Here is a 20,005-nt window from a genome sequence, read left to right on the forward strand (position 1 = left end):
ACTCTGGTTCTTGAGTCCCACACCGAATTTACTGAATCAGGAACTCCGGGGTGGGGCCAGACAGTCTGTGTTCTAACAGTCCCTCCAGCTGATTCTGATGCCCCTGAGATGTGAGGATCACTGCTCCTGAGTATTCAGGCTTGCCTTACCCTACTATTCCCTCCTTCCAGGCTGTCTGTCTCTCTGAATTAGGATATTTGTTGTTCCTGCCCTGGATCCTGTTTGTGTTAGTGTAAGGCTGGGGTTTCTTCCTGCTCATGGGACATTTGTTGACCATCAGTTATTGTGCCCATGCACATTGGTACCAAGGTAAGACACAGTCCCGGAACGCCCTCAGCTTATAGTCTAGCACAGGTGTAGTGTGCTGTGGGAGGTCGGCCAGTTCAGCAGTGGAAATAATGAATTCACTTGATACATATTGAGCTTGCCGTGTCCTGGTAGAAAGAGATATCTAGCAAGTAATTGATTCTAGGAGTTAAAGCACAAAAGGCAAGGCTGGAGCTAGCAATTTGCAAGTCCCCATGCATGCCATAATTCAAAACCAGTTTCCTCAGAGGTGGCTATTTATCGGAATCAATGGGGGGCAGTCTTTAAAAAATGTGGACTATGCACTTCCCACCCCCATGTGTGTGAATGTTTGGGATCTGCAAGTGTCCTAGGTGTGCCTGACCAGCTAGATTTGAGGAACACAGTCCTATGGTAAACCATGAAACTGTATGATAACCTGGGGAGGAGAGGAAGAATAGGAGGCTGAGTCTGGGACCTTGGGGGGGCTGCTGTGATTATGCGCTGATATAGGTAGTCTGTGCAGGAAGACTCTTTTGGAACTAGGGGGCCTGGAAGATGAGTGGAGAGCAGGGTTGTAGACGCCAAGGGACTGGCGAGTTACTAGGGGAGGGAGTTTGAGGAGGATCAGATGCACAGCGCTGCATCATTGGTGCCAGAGCTGGAGCCAGGCTGCAGTGGTGACCAGTGAGGGGTGGGCACCGGACAGAGGGCAACCAGTGAAGCAGGGACGGTGTTCTGTGTGTGTGTGTGTGTGTGTGTGTGTTTAAATGAGAAACCTGAGCATGCTGCCCTAGGCAGAGGGGCAGTAGAGAGAGTAAGTGCAAGAGAGTTATTAATGAACTCACATCCTGGAGGAGAGAAGGATGGATTCAAAGGCCCAGCTTTTAGGATTGGCCCTGAAGAAAAGGAGAGCCACCCTCTCTCATCCTGGGGGGAAGGAGGTAAGAGAAAGCGTATGAAAACAGGAGAGTTTGTAACTGCTGAAAACGTCTGTGTCCCTTTTCCCTGGCATGTCCAGGGCGCGTTTTTCTTTTATTTTGTTCATTTTTACTGATAGGATTGGTGGGTTTTGTGAGCTTTTACATTGTTCAGTGTGCCGTCTCAAATAGGGCCTCTTTGGTGTTAGTGAGGCCACCCATGACTGTGGCACCCCAAGACCTCCGCGTTAGAAATGGGCTGGCTGGGTTTCAGCAGTTCCCTTGTAAAGTGCTGCTGGGACTCCTGTGTTTCCTCTTGGAAAGCAAGTTAGTGCCTCGTTAAACCCACAAAAGCTCGTGTAACTCAGAATGCTGCCGATAATTGCTGTAATTCTGTGTCTGAGCCCCATACGTTTATCCATCTATGGACCTCTCCTCTTTCTATGCCTCTTATTCTTTCTCCTTTCAATTCTTCTTTCCTTCTCTTACTCCTTTCCCCACAATGTTTCAGTTTCCTTGAAGGAGTAGTAGGCTCTGAGGGTTGGCCTGGCGTCCTCTTGTTCATATGCAGTGATTCTGAGGGAAGGTGTATCTGTCTGTAGGGTTGGGGGGCTCCCAGAGTCCTCTCTCACTCTGTGGGGCTGCGGACGGGTGTGTTGGCATTTGGGGCTGGGCATTTCCTCGTGGTGAGATGTGCAGCATCCCTCAGCTGTATTCCTTGGAAATGGGCACTGTGTGTGTGTTTTCAGTTAACCAGGTTGGGGGGTAAGAGCTTTTAGAAGGTAATCAAGGGCATGATGTTTACATGACAAAGGAAAACAGGTTGCTTTTTGTTTCTTGAGATCTAGTTAAAATATTTAGTTAGGCCATGACAGTAGCTGAAAGTGAAGGTATGTGACACAGTGTTTGTTGGACTTGAAAATCATGCCTGTTAGGAAGTAAGGCTATAAATGTTTTTTCCTATTCATAATATAGCTATTTAACTTATATTTTAGTATATAGCAGTGGTTCTCAACCTTTTTTGGGCCATGCCCCACCTAAGCATCTCTAAAATCCTGATGCCCCTCCCTGTGACATATCATTCTTATTATTCAAAAAGTGAACTCCTATTCACATGGAGGAAGCCTAAAAGGCCATTACCTTGGTCTAAACAAGCTTCCAAAGAACATGGCATCCATGAAAGAGAAAAGGAATGAAAGGACAGTTGAAGTACTGAGGCAAGAAATCACTAAGAAATTGTTAAAAAAAATAATATGAAGTGATATGAAAAAATAGTAAATAAAGTTTCAGAACATATAAGAGAACTGAAATGCATAAATGTCATAATATATATTTATATACTGTATATGAGGCCCCACAACCAGCCAGGCTTGGGGAACACGGTCCTAAACCATGAAACTGTATGATAACCTGGGGAGGATAACCTCTTCGCTGCCACCCCGGGCTCCCCGCCCCAAAAAAAAATAACACCCCCCCCCCCCCCCCCCCCCCCGTGCCCCACATTGGGAACCACTGGTATATAGCAACCTGAATTTAGACAATTTGGGATAAGGGAGAAGGTGGAATTTTTGCTTAGGCAAGAGTGATTTTTTTTCAATAAATCCATATATAGTCAAATAAGTGTTTTGATTTTTATTACTTTATACAAGTACTGGAGCCATTCCCAGCTTTTCTAATCTGCGTATTTGTTTGTTTACACGCTTGCTCTGTTTCTAGTCTAATGCACACACATAAGGGACACTTGCAGATCTTTAAGTCCTAAATGTGAAGAATTGTGGTCACAACCAGCCTGGCTCTTAGATGAGGAAGATGGGCCAGTCCTTGAAAGACTGTGGTCTGAGTGTTATAAATAAGCACAAGGAGAAAGCAGTCCCAGCGCTGAGTCACTGATGTTTCCCTTTCTTTTTCCTACAGAACCTAAAAGCAGATCCAGAAGAGCTTTTTACAAAGCTAGAGAAAATTGGAAAGGGCTCTTTTGGTGAGGTGTTCAAAGGCATTGACAATCGGACTCAGAAAGTGGTTGCCATAAAAATCATTGATCTGGAAGAAGCTGAAGATGAGATAGAGGACATTCAACAGGAAATCACAGTGCTGAGTCAGTGTGATAGTCCATACGTAACCAAATATTATGGATCCTATCTGAAGGTAAGGCTTAAAAATAAAAACGCGATTTTCCATGATGCAGCACTTGCCTGAGACGGATCAGTGTGTGTGAAGGACTTCAATAAATAGCACAGCGGGTTTCCAGAGGAAGGAGAAACGTTTCGACCTTTGCAATCAAAAGAACTGGGCTTTGATAGTTTTATCATCTTAAATGTCACTATGGAAATATATTTTTGGTAGAAGTGTTTGATATTGAAATTGCCTTTCCAACAAAACAGTATTTCCAAGGGGACTTTGTCATCAAAATGCATTTCTTATTAAGTTATTATAATGATGACCGCTAAACACCTAATTTTAGCATGGTTTATGATAACTCATGCCAACCTAAGAATATTAGTCTTTGATATTTTGGTTATCAAATGTGGTTTGATTTAACGCTGTTTTAAAGAATTGATAATGTTGCTTAGTGAGCAGTTTATCTACATTTGACTTTTAAGGATTCTAGGTAAGTAAATTCTTAAATAAAATTGTAATTATAATACAACACGGCACAATGTCCTTGATCTTCACCAGTTCTTTAAGTGTTCGTTTCAGTCTTGCATGGAACCACTTTAGATGTTGCAGGGTAAAAATCATTTCATACATTAAGAAAGTTCAAGACTATTTGTGTGTTCCAGGTTCTTTGACATATGCTTGTTTTACTGAACTTAGAAATGTAGTGTCTTTCAAAATGGAGTTTTGGAAATCTTTAGAACTGGTGAAAAAAAATTATGAAATAATTCTTGTGGAAACTAAAACTTAGCAGGTAGAAAGAATATTTCAGAGGGAGGCAGCAATACATCCCGATAATGGAAGACTAGGCCTCCTCCTGTACTAGCTTTATCCTCTAAATTCTCTATGTTGCCATTTGCAACTTACTCTCTTGTCAAAGGGATAGTGCAGGCTTTCATTTTGTGGAAATGTGATAATAAGGTATAAGTGGAAGAGTGAACATTTTGAGAACCATTGACTCACTAAATGAATATGTAAAGCAAGTCAAATTGAGTAGTAATGCTATTTTTTTTTTCATATCCTAAAGGCTGGCAATATGTCATAGGTTAAGTGCACCATTTTGAAATGGAAAAGATACGCTTTGGAGTCAGGTGTCATCGACATGAATCTTGCTTGTCTGGGTCTGTGGCCTTGAGCAAGTTTTTTATTTTAAATAACTTCCCTGTCTCCTCATTTGTAAAATGGGGAATAATGGGATATATCTCATTGTTGCAAAGATGAAATGGAATTGCATGAAAGTACCTGACATGTAGTAGCTACTTAATAAGTGTTACTTTCCTTGATTGATTAATTTTATTCATCCCTCATCTCTGAAATTACCTTGCAATGAAGGAGGTACCAACTGAAGTCAAAGCCAGGAGGAGGAAGTGTGCCAATAACAGTGGATGTTGCTGTGGAGGTGCATTCAGTTTGGGACTTGACAGGGCAAAAAGGGAACACATGTGACTTCCATACAGGAGAGCAAAGGTTTCTTGATGTTGAATTTCTATTGAGAAAAAGTAAACATCTGAAAAACTCCAACTTGAACTCTCTACTGTAACTTACTGTCCTTTGTGAAATGACTTCAACAATAGTTATACGGTAAATTGAGTGTTGGGCTTCATATGGTATTCTAATGTGTTTTAATATGAATTATGGTACCTTCGGCAAAGGAAGTGTGGAAGATCCTCACAACTTTCTGGTGGTTTTATACCATCTAATATTTAACTATGGAAATAAGGATCAAGTGGTTCAAAAGTATTTTCTTCCACCTCAGTTGCTCAGGAGAATTTTTACTGCATTCGGGAATAAATTGCTTTATTGTAGCCAAACATGGTGTTACCTAGAGTGCATATACTTAGAGATTCTTCCTGGTAAGTCCTATAATTGCCTGAGTCACTAATTTTAGAACATACATTTCAAGTCAACCTAACCTTGATCTAGAGATGCCCAGTGAATTTATTTAATCAACATAATGTCAGCTGCTAGAATAACCTCCTAAATGTATACTGGCTCAAATATGATAGATGCTTATTTCTTACGCACTGGAAGCCCTGGTTTGTGGGCAGTTTTCCTCCAAACCAGCAGTCACCAACTGGTGGTCTGTGGACCACTGGTGGTCCGTGAGGTCCAAAAGGTTGGCGACCGCTGCTCCAAACAGTGATTGAGGAATCCAAGTTCTTCTACCTTGTTGCTCCCTTCTTCCATTTGTGGGCTTGCCTGCTTTAAGTCTCCTGGGGGCAAAACAATGGAGGCTCCTGTGGGCAGTTTTCGTGTTCCTGGGCCTAGACATAGAGCACATTATTTCTTTCTGCTCACATCGTCCTGGCCAGAACTCAGTCACAGGACCACACCTAACTCAGGCGAGGCTGGAAAATGTCATCTAACTGTGCCTCATGGCAGAGGAAATGGGCTTGGTGCTCGGCTAGCCATTCCTTTCCAAAGACACTATGTTGACTCTCCACGTAGGATAAGAAGTTTTGATAATTTTGCTTGTGTCTAGTATATTTTACTAGGCAGATTGTTGTTTAGAAAATAACTGCCTCCAGAAAGCCAGGAATAGTATCACAATTTCTTAAAAGATGATTCTGTCTCATTTGACTAAAAACATAATGAACTGCTCTTGTTAAACCATACTAACTATCATAAGTTGGGCAGGGCGGGAATCCAGACCCGTGATTGTATCTGCCCAATCTTGTGAACAGAGTTTCGTTCATTTCCTTGGCCCAGGGGAGGACCCTCAGTGGTGACCCAGAGGCTGTTTTTCCATCCTCTAGGTAGGCTAATGAAGTTTAAAATAGTATAGTCCTGTCAAGTAAGGTAAAAATTAAATTGATATGTGAGACAAATGGGTCTTTGATACAAAGTTGAAAAGAATTGTGGTTTATATGGTTGGTTGCCCTTTAAAAAAAAAAAACACCCATAATGTTGTCAGAGGTAATATTCTTAGTTTTTTTTAAGTAGTGATAGGAGAGAGGGCCTTAGAATTTCACTTAGTGTTAAGGGGCTTTACATTTTTATAGAGCAAGATTGGCCAAAGAGGAAGTTAGCAGAAAATGGTTTCTTTATTACTGGGTTAGTATTAAAAGTTTGCATAATGATGTTTTGGTTTCAATCATCTAGTCTAGGAAAAGAGATTAAAAACAATAGGGAAGTAGTCATCTTTGTTGTAGTATGAATATTAAGGAGACATGGCCATGGAGTGAGTGGTTGTTTACTAGTGGATTCAGATCCCTGACTTAGAGTAAAACTTTCTTCAGTTCCTAAAAATTTTTAGGGTAGTTTTACCCATTGGATTCACTAGAAAAGTGATGTAAAAAAGTCCCTTGATGAGTTTTAGAAAGTGAAGTCCTCTATGTAAGTACAGCTTCTTCTGGTAAAGGATTGTGTTGTGTATGTTAGAGATGTATGTACTCTGGCATAGGTTTTTAAAGTTACATTCTTTTGACTCGTCATTAGAGTAGTATTCATGAAAAAGCAAGAAAGATGCTAATAGCTTGCCCTTTTTTTTTCATTTTTAAACATGGTATGTCATTCATAGTGCTAAAGCAGAGATCTTCCCACTATAGCCTCTGAGCTTTGGGCTAACTGCCTAGCTAATAAAATGGCCTTTTTTATTTCATTAAATTAAACAAGGAGAGTTAAGCTTGTTTTGATATTTTTTGATTTGTGGCACCATCATCATTGATCTATGTAAGACCCTTGTCTATTTTGATCCATTTTATTATTTCATCCTTCATCCCCGCTGCGCTGCTCTTTTGTGCCACAAGTTTTGATGTGTCGTAGGACAACTTCCTTCTTTCTTCATAGGCTTTACCTCCGGGCAGGTAAAGGGTCACTTTTTCCTGGAAGCATTTGCTTGTTCAAGTACCAGAACCTTTCTCAGCAGCCTCCCCAGACCACTTTTCTCGTATTTCATTCATCAGAACTGAGTCACAGTCAGCCCCTGGCTGTGGGAATGGGGCTATCTCATTGGTTCCCACCAAACAGAATTTACCTCTGGAGCTGGAAGGGTCACAAGAGTCACAAAGTCCTTCCTGGAAGAGAGAAACGGGGAGGTGGTGGATCAACCAGCTACGCCTCTGACAAGGGCTTCTGGTGGGTCCTGCCCTTGATGTACCCATTTTTTGACCATCTGTGTCACCACCATTGAGAAGTCTGGCGTCTGCTCACATGTGAGCTCCCCTATGGGAATGGCCAGTGGGAGTCCACTGGGAAGCTTGAGCATTTCAGCCAAACAGTGGGTCTGGTCTGTAGCCTCTTAGCCCAGGATCACCATTTCACACTTGCCTTGAATCCTAGGCTGTTAAATATCATCTTCAGCATACTGTCCTAGTGTTGAATTTTTATTTACTGCCTCCTTATTTCTTGGGTAGTTTAACAGGAAATTCTTGCCTAGCATGTATAAATGGTTTTACTTAATCTTCAATACATAGATTATGTTCACCTCTGTAGCTCTATGTCTTAAGTGAATGGATTTGGGTTTGTTCCAGTAACTATGGCCCACTTTGACATGGATCCAGAAGCCAATCTATTAAAAAAAAAATCTTTCCTATGTTGCCGGGAAATTGGAAATGGAGAGCTGCTTCAGCTGCCAGCGCTGGTTGTCACATCAGCCCATGCAGGGTGGCCTTGTCCCTCAAGCTCCTTTGCTCACACCCAGTGTCTGCCAAGAATCCCATTTTGGTTTTGTGGTCCTGCAGCTTTCTTTGTCTGTGAGTCCTTCCTTGCTCTTTGCCTGTGCATGGTTCTGTAGTGGCCCATAAAACAGTCTGGCAGAGTAGCCTGTCCAGGGACTTATTAACACACTTGCTTTCTGCAGAAATGAGTTTTTAATGACAGCTGTGTTTGTTTATTCTTCACCCTTAACATCCTAGGGTAGGTTCTTTGTGGTAACATTGCTTTTTTGTCTCACAGTTGAGACCTGTTGGGCCCTGAAGGACTGAGTCATGTGGAGTTCGTTCCTGATTATTTCAAGAGTGGAGGAAGGGATTTAGACATTTCCCTTTTGGGAACCTACCAGACCTAAAGGTTTTTGGTCTGTTTGGGATTCCTTTTGTCCCTGTTATTCTGATTCATCTTAAAAGAACTAAGTTACTTTGCTGGGGACTTTTCCTCTATTGCAGCGGTTCTCAACCTGTGGGTCGCGACCCCTTTGGGGGTCAAACGATCCTTGCACAGGGGTCGCCTAAGACCATCAGAAAACGCATATATAATTACATATTCTTTTTGTGATTAATCACTATGCTTTAATTATGTTCAATTTGTAACAATGAAATTGGGGATCACCACAACATGAGGAACTGTATTAAAGGGTCGCGCATTAGGAAGGTTGAGAACCACTGCTCTCTTGGATACCTATAAGGTTAATTGAACGAAACCTTTAGGACAAAGGCATTTTCCCTCATAAAGCTCTTTATGAGTAGAATGTTTTCCTTTCTGTGGGTGATGCACAAATAACTGTAAAAGGTATTCTGATGTATTATTTGCATTACTGAGGTGGCAAGGATCAAATATCTTCAGACATTTCTGTGCCTGAAGGAAAGAGGATTTTTTAAAAAGGAAATTGTGAGATGATACACAATAGAATATATACAAATAGTTGGCTAACTCTGCAGTTAGTGGGGAAGGATCGCTGTTTTGGCTATTTACTGTTAAGTATTACACTGGGTGAGGTGCCTTTTTACACTGGATAAGGTACTTAACTTAGTTTCCTGAATTTTGATGATTTTTGGTTGACGTAGTATAAGATTGACATTGTGATTCATTGTATGCTTCGATTGGCCCTAGTGACTTCCCTGCCATTGTCAGTGGAGATCGGTCCATGGCAAGGTTGATTCTAGACCAACTTCTACAGAAGTTAATTACCTGTATTTTTCATTTACATTCAAGCCTTTTCTCTTGCTTCTAGTCAAGGCTGGTATAGGGTGGCACCTGGGTTTTGCAGTCATTTTGGGGCACATATTTTAAACTGGTGTGATGAGTTGACTTGTGTTGAAACGTGTGATAGGAGACACTGATTCTTTAAAAGTAACACCCGACTTATGTCTCTTCTTTGGGAAGGAAATGCTTTTATACTCGCTTTCTGTCCTGAGGTGTAGCGTGAGACTTCTTGTCTTTCTCTTGTCTCTTTTATCCCTAGGTGGATTCTGGGTACTTTTCTTTTTGAAAGTTAAGATCCAGTCAGAAATCTTTCAGACTTGTCCCTAGAAGAAAGGGGGCATACCTATGCCAAATGCAAAACCACAATGATTTCTTTGATTGCAGGGACCTTTGACCAGCTTGCAGTAAGAACTTGCCTTTAGAAGATCCTTTGGTTCCCTTCAGTGTATCCCTCTCCTCAAAGGGATGGCAGCCCGATGGACAGTGGGCACATGACCCTGACATCGACAGACTTCCGTGGAGGTAAGCTGCTCTGTCAGTGTCGCCCGGGCAGACATGCACCTTCCTCATCAGTCCTGAGCCCTGCCTCCATCTACACCTTGTGCACATGTGGTCAGAGAACTCGAGGCTTTTTTCTCCTGCTTCCAGCCACAGCTAGGGTTCTGGTACCTCAGGTAACAAATATTCTTTCTTCCCTGGGACTTAGAAATGAGTGGAGTGAAAGGCATCTGTGGCAGCTCTCTCCTGGTTGAGATGGTATCTTGAACTCAGGGACAATCCTATATGGCTCTGTGTCTGTCTACCATTGCACATTGGGCTTAATTCTGGCCACTGGCGCCATTTGAGTGCAAGTTGCAGAGTCTGTTCCCCCTTCTCACTTGTCTTAGGAAATAACCTATTGATGGAGTTGCTGTTAACTGCTCTGATGTGTACCCTCGCCTGAGTCTGGTGCTAATGTGTACAAATTTTAGAGACCAAGCTCTGAACTTGTTAGAAGGTATTGCTCCAAATCTTGGTCCAGGCCAGGCACAGAGGACCAGAACCATACGTGTCTCTAGAAAGTGGATTGCAGCCCTGGACAAGCTTGACTGTTGTTGGCAGAAATTCAGCTTCCTCCTGCTATATTCTAAAGGATAGATTTATCAGAATAAATTAGTGTGTTTCCTAGCATATTTTTGTTGTTTTGTTTTTGCTGCAGTTACGAAAAGAGGCGAACTTTTAACTAATGTCGCTGAAAAGAGGAGAACTTTTAACTAATGTCGCTGAAAAGAGGAGAACTTTTAACTAATGTCCTTGGGAAAATCTTCTGGGAGCAAACTTATTACACTTTCACTGTTTTAATGTAAAACTGGGAGTTTAAGTATGGCTGCCAAAATTGATTTTAACCCAAGTATGAGCCTTCTAACTTGAATAGAGGTCATATATACTTTTCAACACTGACGGGGAGAGTGGGTATTGCAGGACTTGCTAGCCCTTTTTTGGGGTCTTTATTCTAACTCATTAAGAGAATCTTTATGACTTGTCAGGATCTCCTTTCTAACCTCATTGGCACACTTAGTGGCTGTGCTCCTGCAAGGCTCTGGCTAGTGTAGAATGTATTAAGAAGATTGTCTCCTGGTTCCTGCGTGTTCCTTGACTTCTCAGGCCTCTCACTGTGCGTTCGCTTTCTAAGAGGTGCATTAAACCCAGCGCGATCCCTTGCTCTTTCCTTTATAGGCCCTGTGAACAGGAGACAGCAGCTTTAATGAAAGGCAGCCATGTACACAATGAACTTCAGAGTAATCGCAGGAGGTTAGGAACTCAAGGTTATTAAGTGAATTTAAATTCTAGCTTCACATATTGGTTTAATAATGTACCAACTTTGATATTACTTTTTCTGGTTTTAATCAAGTGTCTCCCATTTTATCATCGGAAGCTTAGAACTGGTCCATTGGAGTAGCTGTCAACTAGAGTGGCATGTTCTTGGTCTCTGACTTTCTGTTTTCTTCTTGGAGCAAATAATCATTGGGTCCCTTAAGCTATACTGAATGCACCGCAAGTGTTTAGAGTTGTGTCCGTCTTTAACTTGTTTTTAAAAATTGGGATCTCTTGTTTGGTCAGTTGGGATCTCTTACCTGGCAGCTTAGCTTAGGATTGGAGCCCATAGAGCACATTTAACTAGGGTGCACTTGTGCCATTCTGAGAAAAACAGTTTGGAGAACAGGAGAGGAGGTCAGGTGAGGGCAGAGCAAGATGAGTGTGGCCTCTTGGATCTGTTTCTTGGAGTTTCTCCAGCACTGACTTAGGAGTGGAGAGCCGAGACAGCAGCTTAAAGAAAATAACCTCAATTAGTGTTGGAGACTCTGGGAGGAGCCTGGGTAAGATTTCCCTGGGACAGAGGGCACGGAGATACGGGAGATTTGAGAGAGAGAGAGAGAGAGAGAGAGAGAGAGAGAGAGAGAGAGAGAGGGAGAGGGAGGGAGGAAGGGAGGAGAGAGAGAGAGAGAGAGAGATATCAGGGAAATTTCTTAGTAAAGATACTGAACTGAAGGAGAGAGAAAGGAAAGCCAAATTGGAACTTGGGGCTATATCAGACTGTCCTTTAGGTGATGGCTTGTGTGCTGTCCCACCCTAGACAGGGCTGTAGGTGAGTGCTGTTCAGTGTCGGGTAACTTGAGTGTGAACTGGATGTGATCACAGCAGGCTGTTCTGCACACGGACACCCACTTTTCATAGTTTATTATTCAGATAGCATGGTTTTCTGTTCCTAAATTTTAAGAAAGGGAATTTCACTTGAAAAAGTCTTCCCCTGAAAGTTTGTTGCTGGTGATGTCAGCCTCTTTGCTGTCCCAGTTCCCTACCTACCTCTCTCGGCTGTTCCTGGCACCCCACCCTCTGCCTGGCAGTGTCTGTGCACAGCCTGCGCCCTGGGAAATGAGCCAGCAGTGTGCAGGTTCGTGGGGCTCTGCCTGGGGTTGCTCTGCTCCTGGCAGACCACTTCATTGTCTCCCTGAGAGGCTATGCAAGTGAACCCCAGTTCAGTTCCTGAAAACTGTTTTTAGTCACTTTGGTTAATTAGAGGCTCAAGAGTTTCAAACCACATATACGAGGTGTGAATAATGTGATTATAAATATTGTTGAAACCCTTTGTTGTGGTTCCCTCCCTTTTTTGTATTCTCATGTCAAAGTTTAAGCAGTAACTTGAATGACCAGGTTGGCTCTAGAACAGTGATGGTGAACCTATGACACGTGAACTCATTTTCTTGGTTGATTTTTCTTTGTTAAACGGCATTTAAATATATAAAATAAATATCAAAAATATGTCTTTGTTTTACTATGGTTGCAAATATCAAAAAATTTCTATATGTGACGGCACCAGAGTTAAGTTAGGGTTTTTCAAAATGCTGACATGCCGAGCTCAAAAGGTTCGCCATCACTGTTCTAGAAAGACAGTGTGTTGGCTAGTCTGACATGGATGTGCCTGTTTTACTCATCATAAATAATAAGAAAAGTTGTGGGCACTTGAGGACCTTGAGGCGTGTGATGTGTAATTTAAAAAATGTGAGCCCCCATTGTTCTCTTGAGTCTTGAATAATGAAACTTACTATTAATATCACAGTGTATTAAGTCAGGCCTTCCCAACTTTTGTCACTCGTGGAGTGAGGTTCTTGGGGTACTCCTGAAGTAAAAACTTTCAGAAGCCCCCATGGGAGGATGGGATGTTGAAAAAGACTTTATTTGCCTTAAGTTACATTCCTCAGATTCCAAAGTCCCCTGCCCCTTAAGCCAGTCCTGGAAAGGGGCAGCTGGGGTTCCGGCAGAGCTAGAAACAAGGCCCGTGTCCAGAGCGGCCGTTCCATGTTGCAGCTGGTATAGTGCAGCTTCCAAGTTAATTAAAATCCATTGGTCCATTGTGGAAGTCCCACATGGCCCTGAGCCATGTGGATGCAGGGAAGCACTGTGTGTGTGTGTGTGTGTGTGAGAGAGAGAGAGAGAGAGAGAGAGAGAGAGAGAGAGAGAGGGAGAGATTCCTTTGTTTGGATGTTTAAATATTGCAGTGGCCACATCCATCCTGGCCACTAATTTGTTCCCAGGTATGTCTGGCAGGTAGTCATCCTCCCATGTCATGCAGACTTTACTGGGTATGCATCTGTTGTCCAGTCCCTTCCGCATCCATCAGCAGGGGACAGACTTAGCAAAGCTATATAAATGGCATGCCTGTATTATGTAGCCTTCCCTTTCCTCCTTTCCTGTTAAGTAATAACCAAGTTATTACAACACCACCAGAATCTCATTATCATAGGCACATAGTTGGGCTCCATGGATGGAGAGGAGGTGATAAAGAGTCTCAGGTTGACTGGTGAGATGCCAGCTAGCCCATAGACAGCTCCTAGCTGATGGGAAGCTCCCTAGGGATTCCTACGAGGAGCCCCATTCTTAGAGATAACAGTAGGCGCTGCCTGATGAAATTTCGGATGTCTTTGGTTTAGCAGGTTTCTGTTACTGCATTCTCAGAGCATTGAGACTCTTAAGGGAGGCAAATATGCCGCATTTCCTAAATGTGTTTTCTTGTGGGATCCTCCGTTCTCTTTGTCTCTCTCTTTTTTAGTGGTAAATTTCATTCGGCACTGACTCCCTGGCAGATCAACATGCCTGGGAAGATGAATCTTAGGAAACATCATGTGGTTAAGAACCTAGTAGATGTGGAGATGCCAAATTAGCAATAAGTACTCGCATTCTGCCAGACTCCTGCAGTTTTGCTGTCTTTGACAAGCATTCCTTAAAATGTTGGTGTTCTAAAAACTGGATGAATTAACAAAAACTATGAAGCAATAAATAAAAGGCAACTACTGAAGTAGCATGTTAATGTTTTAAGTAGTTATTTTTCAGTGAATAGTTTTCTGAGTGATGCTGTAGAATTTGAGAGAAAACCAGGTATGAAGTATTTGGCCACATCCTGCTCCTCAGGAAACAAGGTAATGTTACACAAAATGATGAGCTGAAACCCACTGTAGGTTAAAATTTTAATGGACAGAAGTTGTTGAGGGATTGAGGAGGTTCTGGTTAATACCACGTTACCCTAAAACTCTTTTGACTCATTTTTTCTTGAAATAATTCTAAAGGTATTTCTGAGGTTTCTCTTCACCAGGCGGGCGTGGTCCGTGCATTTTATTTAAGCATTGGAGTGTTGATAAGCTACTTGGTTGGCTGTGCAGAGAGCAACAGGGGGCAGGGCAGTGACGACCCTGGCCCTCGGGTCTGGGGAACATGACAGCCTTTCTCCCCGTGGATTCCTAGTATCTCTGCTTGCCGTTCTTTACCTTGGTTACTGTTGGTGGTTGGCTGTTTTTGTTACTTGCTTTTTTTTTTTTGCCCGCTCATCTAGTCTGCGCTTTTAAGTGCTGCTGGAGCTCCTAAGCCTTAGCTCCAGACTTGGACCCTTTCTGAGCCACAGGTCTGATTATGGAAGCCTCTGCCAGCCAGCTCCCCTGGAGGATCCTTGGGAACTTCACAGTCAACATGCCCAAAGCAGTGAATTCTCTGATGAGCTGGGTCTCTGGAAATCAAAAGTTCCCATAATCAAGGGATTGATTAGAAAGAGCTTATTTAATCCAGAGGTAGTAACTGAAAACAGGAACATAGGGGGCTATGAAAGCCAAAACCGGCATGCCCTGTCCCACCCCTGAACTGGGACTTCTAGGCGATGGTCTGGTGGTGTTTATGAATGGCCTGGTTTAAATTCCTGTGATAACAGCATCTCCCTTAGGCCGTGCATCCGCAACACCTCAGAAATGTGTGGGGCTTTATCAGAGTGAGCCTGTCAGGACACAAGGCCTTTATTTGAAGCTGTTTTCAGAGGAGCCATGTGGAAGGCCCTCATGAAATTAACCAGTGGTCTCTAGGAAGCAGGCAATCTGGAGACAGTTACCAGAACATTCTTTACCAGCAGCTGTGTGGGATGCCTTAGTGCAGCGGTTCTCAACCTGTGGGCTGCGACCCATTTGAGGGTCGAATGACCCTTTCACGGGTCACCCAAGACCATCGGAAAACACATATGTAATTACATGTTGTTTTTGTGATTAATCACTATGCTTTAATTATGTTCCATTTGTAACAATGAAATTGGGGGTCACCACAACGTGAGTGTATTAAAGGGTCGCGACATTAGGAAGGTTGACAACCACTGCCTTAGTGGCTCCCACATCCTGCTTTCCCTCCCCTTTTTGTTAATGTTGCTCCTGGGGCTCCCCAGGCAGGAGAGCTCAGGCAGGTTGGCTGCAGCAGGTGGTCCCCACTGTCCTTTGAAGGAGGTGAGGAGACGTGCGGGAAGGGAGCGATAAACCTTCTCCCACGTTGTTGGCACAGGTTCTGTGGCCTTACAGGCTCTGACACACCACCTACCACTCTGGCCTTTCAGCCTCTGCACAGCTTGTTTCCCTTGATTGTTCTTGCTGGTGGAATTGAGGGGTGGAGATGACTTTAGGAGAAGTCGGAATGACCCAGGTTCAGCACCTGTCCTTGGGCCCATCACAGTGCCAGTTTTCTACACATCTTGTCATCCACTCATCTCAGCTCTAGGGATGGAGGAAAAGCCTCCTCCTCGCCTTTCCTCCGAAGGGAGGACACACACCGCCACGGCGGGAGGGAGGACACACACCGGCACGGCGGGAGGGAGGGCACACACCGGCACGGCGGGAGGGAGGGCTTGCGTGGGTGTAGAGGCAGAGGCCAGCAGGGGCTGCGGGGTGTGCGTGGAGCTGCCTCCGTGCGCTGGCCAGCAGGACCCCCACCTGTGTCTCTGGAGCTTGTAACTCAGTGACTCAAAGACCGTGGCCCATAATTTGAAGTGAACAATGTGAGACTGAGAAATTAGGTTTTAGCCTCTAATTTGTGGGGCGTCTTTGCTGTCTTTGTGGCATGGGAAGTAAAATAAGTGGACATAAAACATTTAGTATGGTAGGTGTGGGAAAAAGAAATAACACAAAAAGAGTTTTGTTGATGGTCCTCAAGGTGGGAGAGCAAACCAATACACAGAGCACATGGGGGACCTGACCCAGCAGGTGCTGTGGGGGACGGGGCTGCAGTGGTTGGGTGGTCTCCCCGGGAGATGGCTCTGGGCCAAGACCCAAGAACGAAGGCAGGAAGCAGCCTGGCTGTTTGGAGGAAGAGTGCTGTGGGCCGAGGAGATGGCGAGGAACAGCCTGGCAGATAGGAAGGCTTTCACGTGGGGCTCTCTCGCTCCCTGGGCCTGTGCCAGAATCTTTCTGGTGGAGTTGGGAGGAATCTGGAATATACTTGTTGCTTCTAGAAATGCTTGACTAAGATTGTTAGACTCTAAGTATATTAAAACTTGGAAAGGAGAGTGGAATGAGTGCCAGGAAATGATATGAACTGTCCGTTTTATCATCTGTTGTATGATTCCTTTGGGTTGTTTTCTTAGGTTTTTGGCTTATTCTGATTTCAGGGTTACTTCCAAATAACTGTCTAGTTGCCATTCTTATTTCTATTTCCACTATGTATTGTCTTCAGTTAATCTACTCTCCTCTAAATGGGTTAAAGAAAATGGGTTTTGGGTTTATGATTCTTTTTAAGGACATGAGTATAGTAAGTAGAGTCTCTGAAAAGAAGGAATTTATGTACGTTTTAATAAACATGATCACATGCACAGCTCTTTGAAACCTCCTTTGAGTGGTAATTCCCCAGCTATTTACAAATTGGGTTTTTTATTTTGTGGCGGGGGAGGCACAACATTCTTTAAGAAGGACCAGACTGTTGGGCTGCACCCAGAGGAGACCACTGATGCTGGCCCAGGGCAGAGCCCGGCTGATGGATGCTCACTTGTTTTAGTCCCGGGTTTCTGGCTGCACAGAGAACCGGCAGCAGCAGCCTGTCACTGGTCCCGCAGCAGTGGGAGGATAGCTTTTCCCTTGCACAGTAGCCTCATGCCTTCGTTTGACATGGTGGTGCGCCTTCTTTTCTCCATGAGAATTTCCTTTCTCTGAGCAGTAAACAAAAGCTTTACCCTTGTGGCTTAAGTTAGGATCTTAACAATGTTCTCTAGCACTTGTCCAGGTTTGCAGCTCAGACTGGTTGATGCTAGATTTGAGAGAGGATGTCTGGTGCTTCTGGTGCCTCCGCTGGCAGAGTCGTCAATTCCCTGCACTAATGGGTGCTCATCTGGGCTCTTGGTTGGAACAGCAGAACTCCCCTCCTCTTCCACATGCACCCACACAGTGGCAGCCTCCCTCTAAGGCTTCCCTACCATTTGGAAGTCATCTGCTGCATTCCGCATTGGCCTCAGCCAGCTGCAACTTCTGGGAGAGGGAGAAACACATCTGCTTTCCCGGGGAGTGATTTTTGCTATGCAAGTGACTGTCCTGATGTCACTGGGAAAAATAGAAAAGATACATGAAGTCCATGGTGTCAGACTCCAGGGTGACGGGATAAAAGCAGAACCACTTCCTTTTTGGGGGGTGGACCAAACAAATCTGCAAGTAAATCTTACTCTGAAATCATAAGGGAATACGTTTTATTTTGCCATCAATCATGGGAAAAAACTTGTAGGCCCAGTGCCAACGATAATATAAAAGATCTGCTTTGAAATGTTTCCGAGGATGGGGACTGTGGATTCCTTTCTCTCTCCCGAACACACTGTCCCAGTGTAATTGAAAGTCCCTGAAGACATTTGTCAGCTCCAGTGTATGTTTTTCTACCCCAAAAGTTGAATGAATTAAAATTTCAATAGGCTAAATATTTTACTTCTTCAAAAAGAAACCCAGCTCTATTTCTGGCTGTTACCTATAGTTTAAAAGAAGTATTTACTGTATTTCTAGCTCTCTTTGTCTCATCATACATGTTCTGCATATTTAAACCTCTGTTTGGAGTAGCTAAACACAGCTGAGAGCTAATTATGCAAGACCTTCCTCCCCTAAAACTTCTGTATTTCTGAGTAAATTTTTAAAAAATGGTATAGTATATGACGTCAAAATCTTATTGAGGTTGAGTAATGAGTGGCTGCGTGGTATGTAATAAAGAGAAGACTGGTTCCTAGTGAGATGAGTGAACTTTCTCCTGTCCAGTAGATTATGCAGCAAGCATGACATTTAGGTCTTTGGGTAAATAAAGTCATTTGCTTCAAAGTAAGAACAATGGACTGTGGGAGCCAAGCCCTTTATTGAATCGTGGCTGCCAGTAACACGTCATGACCACTGTTGACGGACCATGGTTTGCCAGGTGCTGGACCCTGGGCACCTGGGATTTGCATGTCTGATTATAAATTGAGAACATGTGCATGTATCTAACTGTTCACTGTAAATACACCTGTGCAGAAAATAAAACATTAGAAAGTGGCCACAGCGTTGGAAAAGAAGCAGAGGGATCAAGGAGCAGAAACATTTCCTCAGTACAGTCAAGCATTGAGCAGACATGCATACTGAAAACTGCCTTTGGAAGCTATTAGCCTTTAGACCAAACGCTACACAAGGCAGTCATGGTGTCAATATGAGTTTGCCACCCGTGCATTGAAACACATTTGTTTTTGGTGAATCTACCAATTCCATACATTGTTAATATTAAAGGCACCTCTTTAAAAATCTGTAAAACACAATGAGGTCTTTATTCTTTCTCACCACACTCACCCTCTGACTTGGTCTTATCTGATCTCTTTGGGCTGTGTCTTTATCAAAGAATTAATGCTAAGTCCTCAATAATCACTTTTGGTTTTATTGTTTTTGTAGTAGATATTTCTGACATGTTGCATAAGGACCATTGAGAAAATCTTTCAGAGGATAACGTAATTACTGAAATGTTTCACTTTTGCAGAAAGAGCATATTGTTAACTTCGTAGCAAGATTTATGGCATAGAACTTGCTCGATTTGGTGGTTCGTAATCATTTACTGATGTTTGCTCTTTAATGAGGATAGATACAGGGAGGAAAGAAAAAGCGTTCTTTTACCTCCCAGGGCATTTTTTTCATGCTTCTCTGTTAACTTCTTTCCCCTCAGATTTAGATTATATGTGAGTGTATTTCCCTGATAACCTTGTAAGCGTCCTTAAGTTTAAGCAGTGTTTTTATTCATCTTAATGTCTACCAGCATTCAGCACAGAAACTCCCCAGTAATAGATTGATTGCTGTGTTGTGTCAAATCTATGCTGATGGAAGAGAGTAACATCTGTACCCATTGGGGAGAGTTTAATACTAAAATCCGTGAACACGTAAGCACACAGTTACAAGGTCGTCTTTACCAGAAGAGACAATCCTGTGACTTATGCCCCAAGGAGAGCTTTATAGGGAATGCCCAGTGTTCTTTCCAATTTATTAAAGGACATTAGGACAATAATTCTTAAATGGGGCATAATGGAGGGTTGTGTGTGAATTCCTCAAATTATAGACATACATTTTGTAAATTGATGCACTTTTTAGCAGTCAGATTAGAGTTCCTTGATTTCCAAAACAGTTAAATGTTAAGAATAGTTACATTAGAATGTATTTTCCTCACTGGAATTCTTTAGAAATTGCTTAGAGGTCATGATTTTTTTATTGTGATTCTGGCTTAGGTTTCTGACTCAGTGTCAGAATATCTGAATTTGAGTCCCAGTTGCTCTCCTTTCTTCCCGTTGACTAGGTATCTTAATTTGTAAAATGTTAAGAAGTCCAGCTGGGTGTAGCTCAGTGGTTAAGTTTCGACCCATGAACAGAAGGTCATGGTACATTCCTGGTCAGGGCACATGCCTGGGTTGTGGGCTCGATCCCCAGTAGGGGGCACGCAGGAAGCAGCTGATCAGTGATTCTCTCTCATCATTG

At 43.2% G+C, this 20,005-nt stretch overlaps 1 protein-coding gene and 1 long non-coding RNA gene across 3 annotated transcripts in view; both read left to right on the top strand.

The window, feature by feature from the left end:
• The first annotated feature begins 276 nt into the window (after positions 1-276).
• The window catches only part of STK24 (serine/threonine kinase 24), a 58,185-nt gene continuing 38,456 nt past the window's right edge, over positions 277-20,005 (top strand). The window contains exons 1-2 of one of the 2 annotated variants that reach the window (XM_015557561.1): positions 277-309; positions 3,120-3,350. In XM_015557561.1, the coding sequence (XP_015413047.1) occupies positions 292-309; positions 3,120-3,350 (249 nt within the window). In that variant the 5' untranslated portion in view covers positions 277-291. Of the gene's footprint in view, positions 310-3,119; positions 3,351-9,605; positions 9,744-20,005 lie in introns of those variants that run through there. The other variant, XM_015557564.1, reaches the window with a different exon arrangement.
• LOC107181545 lies at positions 3,362-4,960 on the top strand. Its single transcript, XR_001512200.1, has 2 exons — positions 3,362-4,480; positions 4,692-4,960. It is a non-coding gene; the product is annotated as an uncharacterized LOC107181545 (long non-coding RNA).

This window comes from Myotis davidii, unplaced genomic scaffold (assembly GCF_000327345.1).
Source record: "Myotis davidii unplaced genomic scaffold, ASM32734v1 scaffold133, whole genome shotgun sequence".
In the NCBI taxonomy this organism is placed as follows: Eukaryota; Metazoa; Chordata; class Mammalia; order Chiroptera; family Vespertilionidae; genus Myotis; species Myotis davidii.